The sequence below is a fragment of the Nerophis lumbriciformis genome, linkage group LG17 (genome assembly GCF_033978685.3).
Source record: "Nerophis lumbriciformis linkage group LG17, RoL_Nlum_v2.1, whole genome shotgun sequence".
Taxonomy (NCBI): domain Eukaryota; kingdom Metazoa; phylum Chordata; class Actinopteri; order Syngnathiformes; family Syngnathidae; genus Nerophis; species Nerophis lumbriciformis.
The window spans coordinates 24030001-24047079 of record NC_084564.2 but is presented as its reverse complement, the minus strand read 5'-3'; the positions used below and the strand labels follow the sequence as shown (position 1 = coordinate 24047079).

The 17079-nt window shown below is 41.9% G+C and overlaps 3 protein-coding genes across 9 annotated transcripts in view; 1 reads left to right on the top strand and 2 right to left on the bottom strand.

Annotated features, from left to right (window-relative positions):
* The window catches only part of strn4 (striatin, calmodulin binding protein 4), a 53893-nt gene extending 52985 nt beyond the window's left edge, over positions 1-908 (bottom strand). Inside the window, exon 1 of the mRNA XM_061972926.2 lies at positions 374-908. Within this exon, the coding sequence (XP_061828910.1) occupies positions 374-688 (315 nt within the window). The 5' untranslated portion in view covers positions 689-908. The remainder of the gene's footprint in view (positions 1-373) is intronic.
* Positions 1-5080, top strand: part of fkrp (fukutin related protein) — a 39116-nt gene extending 34036 nt beyond the window's left edge. For 4 of the 5 annotated variants that reach the window (XM_061972815.2, XM_061972816.2, XM_061972813.2 and 1 more), the window contains exon 2: positions 3294-5080. In XM_061972815.2, coding sequence (XP_061828799.1) covers positions 3380-4954 — 1575 coding nt within the window. In that variant the 5' untranslated portion in view covers positions 3294-3379 and the 3' untranslated portion in view covers positions 4955-5080. Of the gene's footprint in view, positions 1-2595; positions 3176-3293 lie in introns of those variants that run through there. The other variant, XM_061972812.2, reaches the window with a different exon arrangement.
* A 2282-nt stretch (positions 5081-7362) lies between these two features.
* The window catches only part of slc1a5 (solute carrier family 1 member 5), a 31777-nt gene continuing 22060 nt past the window's right edge, over positions 7363-17079 (bottom strand). For all 3 annotated transcript variants that reach the window (XM_061972925.2, XM_072915005.1, XM_061972923.2), the window contains exons 5-8: positions 16826-17059; positions 14657-14851; positions 14422-14556; positions 7363-8836 (exon numbers count right to left, since the gene is read on the bottom strand). In XM_061972925.2, coding sequence (XP_061828909.1) covers positions 8605-8836; positions 14422-14556; positions 14657-14851; positions 16826-17059 — 796 coding nt within the window. In that variant the 3' untranslated portion in view covers positions 7363-8604. The remainder of the gene's footprint in view (positions 8837-14421; positions 14557-14656; positions 14852-16825; positions 17060-17079) is intronic.

Here is a 17079-nt window from a genome sequence, read left to right as displayed (position 1 = left end):
ATATATATATACATACATTATATATATAAATACACACACACATATACGTAAGTGTATATATATATATATATATATATATATATATATATATATACACACACACACACACACATACATTTAATTAAATAAAATTGTTAATGTTTTAAAGATTTAAACACGTTTATTTCTCGTAAATATGTCATATATGGATACAGTTAAATAGTCTAAATAGCGGTTTTAGCAACAGTGTTAGCCTAGCATGTTGTCATTCTGCGTGAGTAATACGGATTGTTTGTGCTGTCACTAAACAGCTTAAAAGCAGGACTTTGTGTTCCCTTGCGGTGGATTTAAGCGTACACGTTAGGAATGCAAGGTGAACAATAAAGACATATACCCGAAGTTCGTCCCTCTCCGCCTCCCAGCGGTATTTCTCGGCCTGGAAGCGTCCCCACTCGTACTGGATGAAGTGCAGGATCCCGGGAAGATTCATTCCCGAATCGCCGTCCTGCTGTGATTCTCGAGAATGCGACGACCCCGGCATGACTCCGATTGCTGCGGCGGCGGCGGCGGCTGCCATGGTGGCCCCGGTAGCCGCTACTGGTGTTGCCTGGCCCGGTCCTGCTTTGGGCCCGTTTGGGTTGCGCCCAGCTGCGCTGCCGCCGCCTCCAAAGTTCGGGTTTGGTCCACCGCCGGATCTGTCCGCCTCCATTTTAACCGTTCAACCTTTCGCCAGGTTAAGAAGGCGGAAACGGGCTATAAGTGCGGGTAATAATGGTAATAAAACGCCAGTGTCCTCCTCCTCAAGCAGCCGTAAACCCTTCAGTCCTTTCTTCCTTTTCTCACACTCACAGAGCAAAATACTATGCGCTCTGTAAAATACTACACATCCGCTTACGGCCCTTCAAAATACATTGCCAATCAACACACTAATGCATAACACGTGTATTAGTTAGGCTGGGTTATCTAACTTAACAACCTTAATTAATTTTGACCCTTACTAAGTGCAAATTAAGCAAAATCATTTAATTACAACAAAAGAACAAAATCCACATTTTTATATTACTTTTATTTATGTAGTCTCTGATCTACACTTCCTCCTCCTTGTGTTTGCCACTGAATATCATAGATATCTATAGACAGAAGACTAGATACGTCAGGGCGATGTAGCATCTATGCTAGTGACATGCTTACGTGACTGCCATCTTGGTGGGGGCAAAGTTCCCATTCAAGGCATTGCATGTATATTAAAAATCAATCATGACGTGTACATTTCCCAACCAATTGTTTACTTTTATTACCAACGTCAAAATATGTCCTATTAACACACACCGATTTAATTTATTTTCCTAGAATGTTTGCGGATGATAGTTTATTCCCAGTGTCCTTGTTTTAAACCTTACATTGTAGTGCACAACTATATGCATCACAAGATGCAGACATTCTTTTTGTTTCAGCTTTTGTGCTTTTCAGAATAATTAAATGCCCCTATTAGCATAAGGTCGAGAAGAAAGTGTCCTATCTACCTATTATCTATGCTGGAAATACCCAAATTAAATGACAAAAGTCTGCACGGAGCTCAGGGAGATTGATTCCTGCTGTTTGGTAAACGGGGAAGTTTTATACTGAATATAATTAATAACAGCTAACCATGACGTGATAAGACCCAGCTAATGTTTCTTCCATCTGCTAAGTCAAGCTGGGATGACATTCAGATCCAACAAGAGACCACTCATCCCCCTATTAAACTGTTTTAGCATTCAGTGATGACATTTTTTTTTACAACCATTAACGGTGTTGGCCATAGACATCTTATAAGTAGACGCAGCATTGGCTGCTGTGACGCGAGAAATTCGGCCGCCATCTTGAAGTGGTGATGAGGAGCCGGCGAGCAGCCTAAACTGACAGTTGACAGGTAGAAAACAAAGATGCCGGGCTGGTGTTCAGCGTTTTCCTGCTCAAATGAGCTGACTGCTGAAAATAGGAATCGGGGGATTACTTTTTACAAGTAAGATTTAACATTAACGTACTATTGGTTGTATTTTGTGAAAAGAATATTACCAGAGGTGAGAAGGAGCAAAAGTTTTCAATAGTACTGAAATCGTAGCCGCTAGCATTGATTGATTGATTGAAACTGTTATTAGTAGATTGCACAGTACAGTACATACTCTGTACAATTGACCACTAAATGGTAACACCCGAATAAGTTTTTCAACTTGTGTAAATCGGGGTCCACGTTAATCAATTCATGGTAAGCAGTGGTGCAAACAAGAATATGACCATAATAGAATTGCTTTGTCAATGAAATTAATTACATTTAAAAAATGTCATACTTGAATAACATAAAGTTGAAATAAATGATGAAAATAAAGATTGTAAAAGCCAACAAAATATCAATACAAAGTGTCAAGACAGAATAAACTCTGCTGCAACAACAGAGATACAGTCTATAGGTCCCTAAGATATATATATATATATATCTAATGTATTCATACATTGTTTATGTAGGATATACGCATGTATATATAACCTAATCATATTGTTTCTTCAATTTAAAAATAGCTGACCGTTTTTTCCCCCCTTCTCTGGGATTATATTCCCAGTTTTGATCTCGGACGTCTGGTCACTTATAGCATATAAGAATATTCTATTACTGTTAAGCAAACTGTGAATAATAAAACACGCTAAAACATGTGTTCTTTATCATAGCTACACGTATGACAAAAAACTGCGTGAAAATCAGTGGTATTCAGTGAGGTAAAATGAATTAAATGCTCCTGCCAAATGAATTGCACTGAGTGGGGTGGATCACCACTCCAAGATGGCGGTCCTGCGTCTCGTCAGCGCCAGTAGCGCTCGATGCTGCGTCTACTTATAAGATGTCTATGGTGTTGGCTCAGGCCTGAGCCTTTATTTTGATGGGCTCGTGCCGGAAGTTACTGCCTCAACCCGGATGTGGTCTTGTTCGCTGCATCCAGGCGAGCAGCCTGTTAGCGTACGTAGTGCGCAGCACGATCAACAGAAACTTCGCCTTCCCAACATATCTGACCACATGTTACACTTATGTATTTGGTATTATTAGTCCACGATGCAGTTTCATTTTTTTACCGGATTAAAATGACAAGATGGAAGCCCAAACATAGTGCAGTGGTGATGCTGATGTATATCAATACGGGATGACGTGAGGAAATATGATTTGGTGAGTTATGATCGATTTGCTCCAATTGACAAGCAGTGTGTGAATGTACATATATCGCGTATTGTGAGTGTGCTAATATAATCGATATAAAATAACCCTTGCTTTTCCTCTATTACAGCACTGACGTCACTTCCGGTCGTGTGGCTCCAGCGGGGTGAGGTTTGATTTCCTTTATTCAAACGCATTCTACTCACCTGAGTGGCCATGCGCATCACTTTATGCCAAGGCGTGTTAACCGGAGCCATCCTCATCAACCTCCTGATCCTCTACTATGTGTCCCGGGCCCAGCAGCAGATGATTGAGAAGAGGAAGGAGCAGGGCAGGGGCACCAGGAAGGCTGCCTCACTGGAGGCGGGCATAGGGCCTGGAGGTGAGCCCATAGGGGCGCCGGTGGCCGCCCGCAGCCGCGCCCCTCGCGTGACTGTGCTCCTTAGGGAGTTTGAGAACTTTGAGAATTATGTTCGGGATGCGGCGAGTTCCTTCTTAAGACAACGGCCGGAGCTTCCTTTCCTGGTGGTGGCTGACGCGCCTCCATACCCGCCTCTGGTGCTCCCCGATGGCGCTCGGCTTCTCGTGCTCTCGCCGAGCCCAGATCAGCCGCCGCAAGCTCACAGGCCCGAGTTCCACGTCCAGACGGAGTTTGTGCTCCTGCTTCCTGACGGGGTGGAGCTGGATCCGCCCCGGGTCATCGACAGGCTGATTAAGGAGCTGGAAGGCGAAGGCGGCGGCGCGGTGAGGCTGGTGGCGTCGCCCGTACTGACTCGCTCGGCCGTGCAGTGTCTCCACCTGCGGGTGAACCTGCGAGAGTGGACCGCTTCTTACTCCACAGCTGCGTCGGGAAGCAGCGGGAGCGTGTGTACGGCCTTGCAAGGAGACGCCGTGGTCCTCATCCGCGCGGAGGATCTTTTTAATCTCTCCGTCCCGCTCGGGAGGCCGCTTTTCTCCTCGCTCTTCATCCAGACCGCTCTCCGGGGCTGGAAGGTTAAACTTCTGGAGAGTCCGTGTTTCTCCACCAACCGCCGGCCCCTCTTCAGCTCGGCTCACAACCAGTGGAAGGCCGACACCCGCCTGAAGGAGGCCGCGGGGAAGATGATGAGGAGCTTCGGCGTGAAGCGTCTCCTGCTGCCTGACGGGAAGGAGCAGTGGCACGGCTGCGGCAAAGAGACGCCTCGCTGCTTCGGCACGGTGCAGGACGACACCCCGGATTACCTCTACCTGGATCGATGGACGCCGCCTTGTTGTCTGCGGGCTCTCCGAGAAACCGCCAAATACGTCATCAACATCCTGGAGAGCTCTGGGGTGCGCTACTGGCTGGAAGGCGGCACCCTGCTGGGGGCCGTCCGCCACCAGGACATCATCCCGTGGGACTACGACGTGGACCTGGGCATCTACCTGGAGGACATCCCCAACTGTGATCACCTGAAGAACCTGGACTCCGGCTCTCTGGTGGACGCCAACGGCTACGTGTGGGAACGCGCGGTGGAGGGCGACTTCTACCGGGTGCAGTACAGCGAGGCCAACCACCTGCACGTGGACCTGTGGCCCTTCTACCCCCGCAACGGCATCATGACCAAAGACACGTGGACCGAGCACAAGCAGGATGTAGAGTTCCCCGAGCACTTCCTGCAGCCGCTCGTGCCCATGCTGTTCGCGGGCGCCGCCGCCTACGTACCCAACAACCACCGCGCCTTCTTGGAACTCAAGTTCGGAGAGGGGGTCATTGAGAACCCCCAGTATCCCAACCCTGCCAAGAAAGTCCTGGACAGAGCCAAAATATGAGAGGAAGACATCAAACTGTTAAAAAAGGACACATCTTAATGAGCACACGTTACATCGTTTGTCAGTCAGTATTAAACACCAAATTGTTGTTAAAGTGTCTTGTGCAATAAACAGTCTCTTGAATCAGATTTGACAAAAGGCACTGTGCTGTGTGTGTAGGCAGTCCTTCTCAAATAGTGGTGCGATGCCAGGGGGAACTTCAGGGAACATGCTATTTTTGCCATAGCAGAATATGATGAAGCGTATGTAGCACCTGTCACTGTAACCACGCTGGGTTTCCTTTATTGTTAATAAACTTACAATGTAATGCAGAGGTGTACTTATAACAACTTTATAGACAAATGATACTATTTATAATCACGGTGGAGAACAGAAAATATTTGAGAAGTACTGGTGTAAGGTGAGTTTGTACTAGGGTCACGCAATACAGACGATGTAAATTATATCAATTTAGCCAACAATAGGTTCAGAGGTGTACTTATAACAACTTTATAGACAAATGATACTATTTATAGTCACGGTGGAGAATAGGGGGGGCGTAACAGAAAATATTTGAGAAGTACTGGTGTAAGGTGTTTTGCGCAATATAGACTATGCAAATTATATCAATTTGGCCGACAATATTTTATACTATTGCCGTATCGTGATAATGCATGTAGATCTTAGCCGTGTCCCGCAGATCCAGCAAACAAAGGCGTACGACACGAGCGGCTAATGCACCTACACAGTGCAGCTTCTAAATCAATCATCCTCGCCTACATGGCGGCAAATAAACCGTTTTGTTTCTCACACGTCACAGGAGGACAAGGAATAGTTAAACATGCAGGAAGATACAAGCAAAAGTGTAGGTCGGCAGTAACGATACCAAGTACAGTATCGGTATATGGTTGATTTATTTTTATCACAATCGTTTCTGTTATTGGTTACAAACACAGGGACGAGCCAAAAGCAGCTTTTTCCAGAGTTATTTTACACTATTGACCTACGATACAAATGTAACATGTTACACCTGTTTTTATATCCGACTACTCTTGTGGTCATAGATGTTAAGTATGAACATTGGTATGACAAATACTCCCCCTGTAACTACTCGGTATTTGTTCAATACCCAAATATGTAGTGCTAATATAAAGTATCCAAACAGATGTGTAGATGGATCCGCATTACAACAGAAAGTAACCAGATATTAATAGTAGATTAATATCGTTTTGAATAACATTATAGAACTGGAAATGACACAATATGTTACCGCATGGGTCAGCAGCTACATTTTTAGCCTTTGTAACTAGTTTTCAAATGGTTCTATTATCATTTACAAACCAAATGTATCGTGATGTATATCGTTATCGGAGGAAGCTGCAAAATAAAAAACAATATAAATTCAGGCCATGGTGCCCATTCCTAGTTTGCACTGATATTGTTGATTTAATGCACTAGTTTACAAATGTACAGTAAAGGCTATTTATTTTAACTGGGGGTCCATCAGACAGGCCCACCAGCTCTGCAGCAGATTCCTAAAAAACAGCAGAAAGGATCTTTGACTTTGTCAGACTGTGATGTAACTTTGTTCTGTATTGGCAATTTATATATATATATATATATATATATATATATATATATATATATATATATATATATATATATATATATATATATATATATATATATATATATATATATATATATATATATATATATATATATATATATATATATAATATATATATATATATATATATATATATATATATATATATATGTGTGGGGAAAAAAAAATCACAAGACTACAGGCCTGTTTCATGAGGGGGTTCCCTCAATCATCAGATGATTGAGGGAACCCCCTCATGAAACAGGCCTGTAGAGATGAAATAGTCTTGTGATTTTTTTTTTCTCCCCCACATACATATATTGCGCTCTACTACGGTATCGAGCATTATTTTTTGGATAGCCTTATTAAGACATATATATATATATATATATATATATTTTTTTTTTTTTTTTAACTAAATAGTGAAACAAGTCCTCTACCCAGGACCATTTTGTTGAAAAGCCCTGCTGTGTAGCATGACCACGTTTGTGTATGTTTCTACTGTTCCTGGAAAAAATAAATAAACTTCCAATTCTAAGGACATTTGTGAAGAATGTGTGCACATACACTGAGCTGCCACTAGGTGGTGCAGCACATCTACAGTAGAGCCTGTGGAGTACAGTATATTGGATGTCACTGCGTGTCTGGCAAGTGTGTGGGTGTGGGAGGGGGATGTGCGTCCTACTTCCATTAAGCAGCCTTGCACCTGTCACCCTATATACTGTATCCTGTTCCATTGCATCATATGTATAAACAGCAGAGTGTGTAGTTATGATAGTGAACCATAGTCCCTTAAATAAAAACAAGGCTGAGGCATTGATTAGTCATAAAAAATGTATTGTTGAGAATTGTTGACAGTACATCAAATATAAACATTGAACTTTAACGGAACCATTCAACTTAACGAAAACCCATTTAATGGCAGCAGTGATAATGACTCGACGAGCGACCTCAGTTTGTCGTATTTAAACGCTTGCGGTGTGTCATTTGGCTCGTAACACACTTTAATATGATTTTCTACAATAAAACAGAACGCAAGATGAAAAGTAGTGCTCCCCTCCTAAGATATCAGAAAACAAATTGAGAAAATTAATGACAGGCAAGTGGAAGCACCTTATATACCCAAACGGACAAGTTGAAAGTCAGTCCCCATAATTATTATATGGGATTCAATTAAGATCTTCTCACATAACCTAAACAGCCAAAAAAATATATTTGGAAATCTTCAAGCAAAAATCTTTGGATTTAGCAAAATATAAACACTTGAACCTTTGAGGTCAATAAAGTTTCTATATTCTCACAAAGCACCGGAGTGATTTTCCAAAAGATTGTCATCCTAACATCTCCAAGTTCAGCCCTTGCTTGATACAATTTGTGCTTTCTAACTCATGTGCTAAAATGCTAGAGTAAAATTTTCCAAAAGATTGTCATCCTAACATCTCCAAGTTCAGCCCTTGCTTGATAAAATTTGTGCTTTCTAACTCATGTGCTAAAATGCTAGAGTAAAAATATGGACTAGAGATATAAATAAATATAAACATTTCAATGGGGATTTTCTTAGTTTTTTGGTCTGAAGGAGAAAAATAATAGTCTTCAAGTCAGAGTACAGCCTGAGGTGTTGCAGTAATAGCGTTGAGGTACTTTGCAAAGTATTGCATTTGATGTAAGAATATAAATGTAATGTTTGGTTTTTATATACCTAAAACTCCCGTTTGAGAAGAAACAATAAGAAGGAGCAGTTACGTACCCGCCACAACACACAATGCATTAAATGAACCATTTAGACGATGACAGTTATGGGATGAAGATGATGAAAACCTTGGCAAACTGTCCTGATGCTCATCCATCTTTGTGGCTTACTTGTCTTCAGTCGCCAATAAATTACCTCGTTAGTCCTCCACGTCATTACTGTTCTGTCTGACAGCGTTGCTGCTTACAACGGTTTTGCAAAGTATCCATCATCCTCGTGCCACAACGGCTGACAAAAAGGTCCACACTGTCCGCGTTCAGCTTCCGCGGGAGTGTTTTTAACGGAACCGGGTCTAGCAGCTTTTTGTACGTTCTACATGACAGACTCTTTATCCCTGTGCGACTCGGTAGTGTTGTTGCTCGGTTCGTAACCCGGGCCGCCTGCCTTCTCCATAAGCGGCGAGTGCTCAGGGTTCTTGTCGGCGTCCTTTTTGAGGTCCCTCAGCTCCGCTTCTTCCGGTTTGGACGTGCGGTCTACGAAGCACTGCAGGAGGCCGGCTCCGAAGGCGTCGCCCTCCACGTTGAGCACCGTGCATGTGCGGTCGCTGCACACAGGGGTGGGGACATACAGTAGATTTTAGGCCTGGATTTAAGATCGATTTTGTCTAATGTTCGGACTCATGTGCTTTTTATCAGAGGTGGGTGGACTAGCCAAAATTGTAGTCAAGTTACGTTAAAATAATACAGTGGCGGGCCGTGCGTTTCTCACCTAGGCCTTCAGTGATGTCCTACTTAGTCCGACTTCACCTCTCAAAATACCGTAATTTATGACACCACATTGACATACTATACAGAAACACACTTGCACACTACTGTGGATTGGATCCCCTCAACAGTGTACAAAATGGTCTATTTTTCGGCGCATTTAACGTTCAACAAACTGCTTCGGCAATTAAAGGTACTGTCAAAATTAAAAGAATTGTATTAACACTTCTAAAGGCTTAGTGGCCACATGCGTGGACAGACCTTTTAACTCTTATTTCCCAAATTGTGTACGCTACTGAATTGGGGTCGCTTATGTGGACACTTATACTGCTATCTGGTGGTGTCAGAAGAGTATAACATACACTGGAATTTGGAAAAAAAAGTGTAAAAATAAGAATTAGCATGTCACTAAACATGAAGTACCGGTACACGTTTGTGTACTTATGGACTAAGTACATCATATTAAAAGATGATTCTTAGTTTTTATTCTAATTAGGGTCCAATAAGCCCAAATAGCAAAGAGAAATAAAAAAAAAACATGTAAGCCCAGGATTGAACCCAGGACCTTCGTATTGTGCGGCACACATACGTACTAACCCCTGTGCCATCAAGCTGCCCTGATACTTGTTTATTTTGACAAATGTGTTATTTTTTGCAATATTTTTCAGTTAAGTAGTACCTATGTCTAGCTTGCATGCTATTCTGTGCTTAGCTGTTGTGTGGCTGCTAGCTCACTAAAACACAGGAAAAGACCAACCTTGGGCGCTTTTTGGAAGACATTTACATGGTAACTGGTTTTCCAGCTTTGCAGAAGTAAACACGGTGCAGAGCATACTCATCTTGGAGATTTTAGATGCAAGCCGATACAATCTGATACTTTTTTTGTAGTTGTTGATATCTGACCTATATACAATATCAATGTCAGCTGTAATGCTACCGGCGTGAGTCCTGGTGAAAAAATGGCAGTTTGAGTTGCAGTAAAACAAGATAGTCAAAATGTCAAAATTAAAATAGCTCATTTTTGATAACTTGCCTGGTTAAATATTGGCAAGTGTTGAACATGTAACAATTATTTTGTGGAACATATATCAATAAAGACACTCCCTTACTCAGCATAGACTTTTAGCATGTTCCCTTCATTAATGATTGACTTTAAATGAAAAGGAAATCAATTGGTTGATTTATGACCACATCAATTCAAAATGGCATTGGCACACACAGTACTTTCCTGTTTAATTTAGAAGTCATAAATCTTTCTCCTACTTTAATCTTATCAATATCCTGAGGTCATAAATTGTTGAGTACTGTGTTGATTATACTCATTGAACGCATCATTTGAAACAAGGACAGACTTTTTTTTGGTTGTTTTAGCAAAATGTTACTCTTTACGTTGGACTATATTGGGAATTCTGTAATAGCTTTGATCAAAATTCCTATTGGGACAAGCGGAAATGACATTTTGCTACAAATATGTTAGTTTACCTCAAAGCGCAGCCAAGTAGGTACTGTGCAGTGGAAAAGGGGCATTATAAGAAAAGCACCACTGAGGGCCGTGACTTGTACAGGGTTTCTGCAGGTATCAGCAAATCCAATGTACCGGTAATGCTTTTTAATGCAAATTAAACCAAATGTAATGCCCATGTTCGACTGCAGATCATTATTATATGTCATCAAAATCATACAATTGTCTGTATGGACAAAATTGCAAGAATTTGACAATGATAATGTTGAATAGTTGAAAGGTTTACACTAACTGTGGCCAAATAAAGCACTGATGTAATCATAATATATACCGTATTTTTCGGAGTAAAAGTCGCTCAGTCGCACCGGCCGAAAATGCATAATAAAGAAGGAAAAAAACATATATAAGTCGCACTGGAGTATAAGTCGCATTTTTTGGGGAAATTTATTTGATAAAACCCAACACCAAGAATAGACATTTGAAAGGCAATTTAAAATAAATAAAGAATAGTGAACAACAGGCTGAATAAGTGTACGTTATATGACGCATAAATAACCAACTGAGAACGTGCCTGGTATGTTAACGTAACATATTATGGTAAGAGTCATTTAAATAACTATAACATAGAACATGCTATACGTTTATCAAACAATCTGTCACTCCTAATCGCTAAATCCGATGAAATCTTATACGTCTAGTCTCTTACGTGAATGAGCTAAATAATATTATTTGATATTTTACGGTAATGTGTTAATAATTTCACACATAAGTCGGTCTTGAGTATAAGTCGCACCCCCGGCCAAACTATGAAAAAAACTGCGACTTATAGTCCGGAAAATACGGTACTGCAAATAACCCTTTCAAACGCAAGAACATATTTTACTGTTGTACTTTGTATTATTGTAATCGGAGGTGAATAACTTAAATTATCCGAAAGAGATAAACAAATATCAAAATAAAATGGACTCTAAATATTCATTAACAAAATATTGAACATCTTAAAGTGCAGTTTCCCCCCCCCCAATTGGGTTGATTTGTTGTCTTTTTTCTTGCCAATTGCAAATGTATGAGTTTGTTTTAATGCCTCTGGACATTGTATTTAATGCTTTTTAATGCAATTTAAGAATTAATTAATTTTCGCAAAATCCATTTATTGACCCGCGGAAACCGTGTTGTATTCCTGATGAGATTTTTCAGAAGTGTACCGACGTATACCGAGTTAACACACAGTACACGTTTAGGGAGTGACAGAAATGTCATGGTCACGTGTCATGTCATGGTCACGTGTCTAAAAAAAAACGACCCTAAATTTTTGTTTAGTACAGTAGCATCGCTAACCCAACAAGGGACTCCTCCCAATAGCTCCACCCACTCGGCAGATGACTTTATGAATTTCTTTAATAAGAAAATTGAACTCATTAGAAAGGAGATTAAAAGACAACGCATCCCAGCTACAACTGGGTTCTATGAACACAGATACAACTGTATCTACGACGGATACTGCAATACAAAATAGTCTCTCTCTTTTTGATTAAATAACATTAGAGGAACTATTACAGCGTGTAAGTGGGATAAAACAAACAACATGTTTACTTGACCCACTTCCTGGGAAACTTATCAAGGAGCTTTTTGTATTATTAGGTCCATCAGTGCTAAATATTATAAACTTATCACTTTCCTCTGGCACTGTTCCCCTAGCATTCAAGAAAGCGGTTATTCATCCTCTGCTCAAAAGACCTAACCTCGATCCTGACCTCATGGTAAACTACCGACCGGTGTCCCACCTTCCCTTTATTTCGAAAATCCTCGAAAAAATTGTCGCACAGCAGCTAAATGAACACTTAGTGTCTAACAATCTCTGTGAACCTTTTCAATCCGGTTTCAGGGCAAATCACTCTACGGAGACAGCCCTCGCAAAAATGACTAATGATCTACTGCTAACGATGGATTCTGATGCGTCATCTATGTTGCTGCTTCTTGATCTTAGCGCTGCTTTCGATACCGTCGATCATAATATTTTATTAGAGCGTATCAAAACACGTATTGGTATGTCAGACTTAGCTTTGTCGTGGTTTAACTCTTATCTTACTGACAGGATGCAATGCGTCTCCCATAATAATGTGACCTCGGACTATGTTAAGGTAACGTGCGGAGTTCCTCAGGGTTCGGTTCTTGGCCCTGCACTCTTTAGTATTTACATGCTGCCGCTAGGCGACATCATACGCAAATACGGTGTTAGCTTTCATTGTTATGCTGATGACACCCAACTCTACATGCCCCTAAAGCTGACCAACACGCCGGATTGTAGTCAGCTGGAGGCGTGTCTTAATGAAATTAAACAATGGATGTCCGCTAACTTCTTGCAACTCAACGCCAAGAAAACGGAAATGCTGATTATCGGTCCTGCTAAACACCGACATTTCTTTAATAATACCACCTTAACATTTGACAACCAAACAATTACACAAGGCGAATCAGTAAAGAATCTGGGTATTATCTTCGACCCAACTCTCTCGTTTGAATCACACATTAAGAGTGTTACTAAAACGGCCTTCTTTCATCTCCGTAATATCGCAAAAATTCGTTCTATTTTATCCACTAGCGACGCTGAGATCCTTATTCATGCGTTCGTTACGTCTCGTCTCGACTACTGTAACGTATTATTTTCGGGTCTCCCTATGTCTAGCATTAAAAAATTACAGTTGGTACAAAATGCGGCTGCTAGACTTTTGACAAGAACAAGAAAGTTTGATCATATTACGCCTATACTGGCTCACCTGCACTGGCTTCCTGTGCACTTAAGATGTGACTTTAAGGTTTTACTACTTACGTATAAAATACTACACGGTCTAGCTCCGTCCTATCTTGTCGATTGCATTGTACCATATGTCCCGGCAAGAAATCTGCGTTCAAAGAACTCCGGCTTATTAGTGATTCCCAGAGCCCAAAAAAAGTCTGCGGGCTATAGAGCGTTTTCTATTCGGGCTCCAGTACTATGGAATGCCCTCCCGGTAACAATTAGAGATGCTACCTCAGTAGAAGCATTTAAGTCCCATCTTAAAACTCATTTGTAGACTCTAGCCTTTAAATAGCCCCCCTGTTAGACCAGTTGATCTGCCGTTTCTTTTCTTTTCTCCTCTGCTCCCCTTTTCCTTGAGGGGGGGGGGGGGGGGGGCACAGGTCCGGTGGCCATGGATGACGTGCTGGCTGTCCAGAGTCGGGACCCGGGGTGGACCGCTCGCCTGTGCATCGGCTGGGAACATCTCTACGCTGCTGACCCGTCTCCGCTCGGGATGGTGTCCTGCTGGCCCCACTATGGACTGGACTCTTACTATTATGTTGGATCCACTATGGACTGACTCTCACAATATTATGTCAGACCCACTCGACATCCATTGCTTTCGGTCTCCCCTAGAGGGGGGGGGGTTACCCACATATGCGGTCCTCTCCAAGGTTTCTCATAGTCATTCACATCGACGTCCCACTGGGGTGAGTTTTTCCTTGCCCGTATGTGGGCTTTGTACCGAGGATGTCGTTGTGGCTTGTGCAGCCCTTTGAGACACTTGTGATTTAGGGCTATATAAATAAAGATTGATTGATTGATTGATTGATTCTGTAAAGAAATACAGTGCAGCCCAGAGTTTAGCGAACCAAACTGCCAAGGAGACGCCAAAGCTTGAAAATGTTGTTTCTAAATATGTTTGTTCCCTTACTGTACGGAAAACAATATTGCGTACCGTTACACCCCATTCAGACCCTATCAACGTGTATTGTTACACCCCATTCAGATCCTAACAATATTGCATACCGTTACACCCCAATCAGACCCTATCAACACATACAGTTACACCCCATTCAGACCCTATCAGTTTTCTGATGTAAAGAAACGCTGTTGTGTTGAACACATATCGTGAAGACACTTCATTCTTGTGATGCGCTGCAATACACAAGTCGTATACTCACACAAGCCAATCGACAGCCAGGATAAGGGAGAGATCATTGGTGGGCAACCCGATAGCCTCCAGGATGATAGCGAGGGTTAACACCCCACCGGCGGGTATGCCAGCAGCTCCAACACTTGACGCCGTTGCCGTCACGCTGATGGCGCGGAAGAAGAAGAATGAGATCAACAAAGCAAACACAATTCATGAGGTAATCACCAGGCCTTGTGTGTGTGTGTATGCATTGCAACACTTACAGGATGGTAATGACTTGGATGAAGTTGAGGGAGACGCCGTTTAGCTGAGCAATGAAAACAGCCGCCACGCACTGAAACAGCGCGGCGCCGTCCATGTTGACTGTGGCGCCGATGGGGAGGATGAAGCGGCTGATTTGCTTGGAGACGCCGTTGTTTTCCTCCACGCACTTCATCATCAGCGGCAGCGTGGCTGAGCTGAGTTGGACGGGAGAGAAATCGGATAATAAAACAAAAATGTCAATCAACAACACCCTGGTTTACTGGTCGTCCAGTAATATTTTAAAAAAGACCTATTCAGTAGCGGTGTTCCTCTGGGCTCTATCCTCTATCTCTACCTCTAACAAGCGTCTTTTCTTGTCGTTCTTGCCAGTCCCGCGTCCCAAAGTGTCCCAACTTGTTGGATTATATATCATGCATCTACTTTCCAAGTGAGAGGCATGATATATGATCCAGAATAAACTTCCAAGGAGCAGGGAAGCGAGGAAACAGCAGACCAATCTTTTATAATAACACTCAAATGAGAGGAGTCATTTTCATGAGATTATTTAGTAATATTAGTGATTTGGCACACTTGAAATGAAAATAAAAAAATCTTGTTTTTCATAAACTATGGATTAGTATTGTACAATATGTCTGGGTGGGGGTCCTGCTTTGGAAATCATTTGTACCCCTTTCAGAGATCACATTTAGTTTCCCTTAAACATCCTCATGTTGCACAATGAAATGTAAGCATAGGATGAAGTGTGTATTCCTGTAACTTTCTCCAGTAACAGCATTCCATGATTAATATAAATAAATTAACATTAATAATAAATGACAGTAGAATAAGCACACATATGACTGAGGAGTCATAATGTAACTTTGTGTGGTGTTTGAGTTGTCCGACTTTTTGTGTGGCCTTAAACGCACCAGTGGCTTGGTGCTATGCGTTTTGGTGACAGATGACAAGTTGGTTTTGGCCTGGTTTGTACGGCAGAAAATGACTAGTTTTTCGAGATAGAAGTTTTTTACTCATGTTTTTGGTGTGGTTATGGCCGAATATAAACAGTTTTGCTCAATAAAGCGATCGATATACCGGTAATTCCTGTCCTCGAAGCATCTCGATAGACGTTACAATAATTGAACGGTGTTCAATTGAACGGTGTTGACGAACACCGTTAGGGCCGCTTGTAGTCACTGTCACTCAGAGTTGCATTGCAAAATTACACAGAATAAATGTGTTTATTTTGTTTAGAATTCAGATGGGTTTGATTTGGTGCGCGGCATATATTTGCTGTGCGCACTGGACACTTGAGCAGTGCGCAAATGCGCAGGCGCACACCTTAGATGATGTAAACACAGGGACACACAGTAGTGATCAAGTCGCTGCTATAAAAGTTTGTGTGCATTAATGCGTATATTACCAAAATCACTAATACTTGGTTAATATGCAAGTCACCAAAAGTAAATGGAGTATTGTTGGCGCTTTTTGAATGGTCATTTATTGGATTTTATGGGCGGAATAGAGGCTCAGTTGAAAGCGGACTTTTATTTACCTTTATTTAATTTAATTCAATTTACAATGCATTAAAAAAAATACATCCGTGTTAGAATAATTGTGTATATATTATCACACAACTCTTATGCTTAAGGGCCGTTGCTATAGTTATTATCAATTGTGCTGAAATTGTATTTTTCTTTGTCTGTGCAAAGCTGGCAATCCAAAAGATTGCAAGCCAGTCTCGTATCAGTGTTTGTTTCCAGAATCCGTGACGCAGACAGAGCAGAGACAAGGCGATATCACGACTGTCAGCACATTTGCATTTTTGTATAATCATATATTGTGTCTAACTGGAGCTGTCGAGATTACCCCCTTCCCTCAGCGACAGCTTCAGTGATGTAACCAGGGGACCTCCCAAATAAATAGAGGAAGCACGTGGGCTGGACTTTTAGAACGTAGTTTGGATTTGTAACTAGAGTACAAAACACGTCTCCCCTCAATTGAGCAAAATTTAACTGTCTCTGCATGATTCCTTGCTTCTTGTTTGTTTAATAGATGTCATCAGTGTTTGAACCTGACAATCCGTCATGTCTTTCATAATGATTGTGAACAAAAATTCCCAAAAAGTGCAGTTCCCCTTTAACCTCTACATCACTGAAATCTGGAGTGGGCGTGTGCACTTTGAATACCTGGAGGCCGTTCCAAAAGCTGTGGCCAGAGCTGTGAATATCCCCCACAAGAACTTGTATGGGTTCTTCCTCGTGAAGACGAAGTAGATGGCGGGCAATACCAGGGCACCGTGGACGAGGTGTCCGACAATGCAGCAAGCGATGTATTTCCCCAAGCTGGCAAACAGCTTATCGACTTCGTCCATCTCCACAATCTTGCCAGCAACAAGGAACATGATACCTACAGGGGCATACCTGGAAAAAGAGGGTCACAA